At 44.7% G+C, this 3,447-nt stretch overlaps 1 protein-coding gene across 1 annotated transcript; it reads left to right on the plus strand.

The window, feature by feature from the left end:
- The first annotated feature begins 239 nt into the window (after positions 1-239).
- On the plus strand, positions 240-1,291 carry LOC100279567 (uncharacterized). Its single transcript, NM_001152564.1, is given in 2 exon segments — positions 240-349; positions 466-1,291. Coding segments are annotated over 2 exon segments (639 nt in total). The 5' UTR covers positions 240-320; the 3' UTR covers positions 1,076-1,291.
- The last annotated feature ends 2,156 nt before the right edge of the window (positions 1,292-3,447 follow it).

Consider the following 3,447-nt stretch of genomic DNA (forward strand, 5'->3'; position numbering starts at 1 on the left):
GTTAGGCTATCAGTATTGTGGCATACTACACGCTTTGAAGACGAGCGGCATCAGCAACGACGCCACTGATCACGTAAGCAATCTCAGCAAGAACCACGGAGCCGCCGGCTGCCGGCTTTTGATGGTGCCCAGTGTCTGCTAACTAAACAAATCATCGTGGTTGCTCGCGCTCACCTTTGCCGCAAAACTACTCGTTATTTAAACGCGCGCTCTGTGAGCGTCGATGGACTCACGAAGCAGCACACTCTGCACTCTCGGCAACAACTGACGGCCGGAGGAAGAAGGCGCAGACGACAAGCAGAAGCTTGTGCCATCGATCAATGGCGGCGGTGACAAAGATCTACGTCGTGTGCGTGGCTGACCTAATTAATCATGAGGACCTTTGAGATGCTCTAGTAAATGCGTGCGAGTACGTACGAGTCGGAGTACTCACTGGCAATGTTTTCTGCGTGCTGACTTGACCAGGTACTACTCGACGTACGGCCACGTGGCGAGGCTGGCGGAGGAGATCAAGAAGGGCGCCGACTCCGTGGACGGCGTCGAGGCAACCATCTGGCAGGTGGCGGAGACGCTGCCGGAGGAGGCGCTGGCGAAGATGCGCGCGCCGGCGAGGAGCGAGGAGCACCCGGTGATCTCGGGCAAGCAGCTGGTGGACGCGGACGGCATCCTGTTCGGCTTCCCGGCGCGGTTCGGCATGATGGCGGCGCAGATGAAGGCGCTGTTCGACTCCACGGGCGGCCTCTGGCAGCGGCAGGCGCTGGCGGGCAAGCCCGCGGGGTTCTTCTTCGCGCTGGGCACCCAGGGCGGCGGGCAGGAGGAGACGGCGCTCACGGCCGTGTCGCAGCTCACGCACCACGGCATGGTGTTCGTGCCCGTGGGCTACACGTTCGGCGCCGGCATGTTCGACATGGACGAGGTCAGGTGCTGCAGCCCGTACGGGGCCGGCACGTTCGCCGGCGCCGACGGGAGGAGCAGGCTGCCCAGCGACGCCGAGCTGCAGATGGCCGCGCACCAGGGCAGCTATTTCGCCGCCTTCGCCAAGAAGCTCAAGGCGGGAGCGGCCGTCGTGGCCTGAGCCTGCCTGAGTAGTGCTCTCTCCTCTCTGCCCATCGATGCCAGCTGCTCTTGTCTGCGGAAATAAAATAAAGCTCCATTACGTATACAACTTTTATGCGATAGCCGATAGGTGGTTGATGTGAAATCAGGAACGTGTAGCTTTCACTTGTACTATACTTTTGGAGTGCCAGCGACTTTCTCGGAACCTTGCTCACTATAAAATGTCAAATTAAATAAGCGGGTGATTGATTTATAAGGACTAATTTTTAGCCACTTTATTTTATTTTACTTCTAAATTACTAAATACGAAAACTAAATGTATCTGGCGAAACACTATGCGTCTGATTGGTTGCCGTATCAGTCTAATCAGGATGCCCGAACGGAGCCATAATAAGTAGCATCAGGTTGAGCTCATGCAAGACATATTTGTTTGGTTATTTTCACAGACTCAACAGACTAGGTACAGATTTTGTTTGGTTAGTTGTACCGATATATGTATTAGAGAAGAGTACATAAATAAATCTTCAAATATTATATAGCATGTGTGGTCTAGTTTTGTTCGCAAAAATTTTACATACACAAACATAAAATCTTTTACTTAGAAAATATAATAAAAAACAAAATTAAATTACATTCGGTATTACGTGCTTGCATGCGGTGTCTGCATGCCTGTATCCTGCATGCGCGGAGATGCCGCAGCGCACATCTGAGCGGAGCTTTGATGGACGACCGGTTTTGCATCAGCTGATCCTGTATTACGTGCTTGCATGCGGTGTCTGCATGCCTGTATCCTGCATGCGCGGAGATGCTGCAGCGCACATCTGAGCGGAGCTTTGATGGACGACCGGTTTTGCATCAGCTGATCCTGTATGGCTACACACATGAACCAAATATGAGATGCTTTAGACTGACTGCAGCGGTCGACGCTACCGCCCCCCCTCCCCTTGCATGTCGGCTGTAGGGGGCATCCTATGACCGCAACGGTGCCCCTACAGCGCCCCCTACGTGTCGGTCCACTTCTCTCTCCCCCTAGATCTAGTGTGTCACTGTTCATCACCCTAAACACTGGGCTGTGGGTCCACGAGTAATTGTTAGTAGATAAAAAGTTAATAGTTGGTATAGAAAATGATATTTTATAGTGGTAGTGGGGTATAGGGGGAGTATTTAGGGGGAACCGCTGCGGGAGATGAAAAAATAGGGGAGAAAATAGAGGGAAAAGTGATATAGAGGAAAAAATTTAGGGGTAACGATTGCGGATAGAAATGCGAACCAAACAGCGGGTATGCAATCCATTTGCATTGTAGCCAGTGTAGCGTGAAGCGTTGCAGTGATAGGGCACCGTGTGCCGTCACACACAACTCATCCTCTCTTTCTCATTTTCTCCGCGCAACCACTTCTATGCCCTATTGTCCCTGCATATATCATGCATCATCCCTGCATATATCATGCATCAGATTAAGGAAGAGAGTACGGGTACCGACAAATTAGGTTTCTAGAAAGTGTCTCGCACATCCTCTCGTGTTCTTCAACTTCAGTCGTGGGTATAAGTAGATCTACATCTTTATGTTTATCATGATGCAGATCTTTTCGATAGATCTGCTGCTCGTTTATCTTCTATGCATTAATTGTCATGGTTCAATCAATATCTATATAGTGCTAACATCATTTTTGTTATATGTTAGTAGATCTATACTCTTTTATGTATTACTTAGTATGTTGACATTAATCTTAGACCGTATTAATTGTGTTACAAGTTCATAATTAGAAATCTGCATATAGTACAAAGGTGTAACACACCAAAATCCTATTTTTAGGATTCAGTAAAATTCTTTAAAAATTTAAAATTTAGAGAGTCTTTATAATAAAGTTATAAATTAAAACTATTTTCTTAAAATTTAAATAAATGTTAAATATAAAAATTTGGATATGTGTTTGAATTATTTTCTTAAATAATTGTTATGGTAAACATCTTACTGTTATTCCTACAGAGTTATATGTAAGGTTTGAAGCATTTGCTTAAATGGATAAATTAATTAATAAAAAATACATTGTATTCATGTTGAATTTTTGTCGTTGTAATTTATGCTTTAAATAGAAAATTTAACTTAACTCTAAATTAGAGTTGAATTTTAAATTTAAAATAGGAAGCAGAAATTAGAAATAAAATATAAGCTAATATGTTTGGTTGGTTTGTTTGTTTGTTTGTACGTGATATTTTTTAGGTAGAATCAATACACAGAATATCGTAATAAGATATTTAAGAAAATCCTCCTTTTAACTCGTGTGTAACATCAAAAAAATAATTTAAAATTAAATAAAAATACATTCTAAGATTTATTTAAATTTGAGGTCTAATATGATTAGTACAAATTAACACAATATTATTGCAAT

Source organism: Zea mays, chromosome 2, assembly GCF_902167145.1.
Source record: "Zea mays cultivar B73 chromosome 2, Zm-B73-REFERENCE-NAM-5.0, whole genome shotgun sequence".
Taxonomy (NCBI): Eukaryota; Viridiplantae; Streptophyta; class Magnoliopsida; order Poales; family Poaceae; genus Zea; species Zea mays.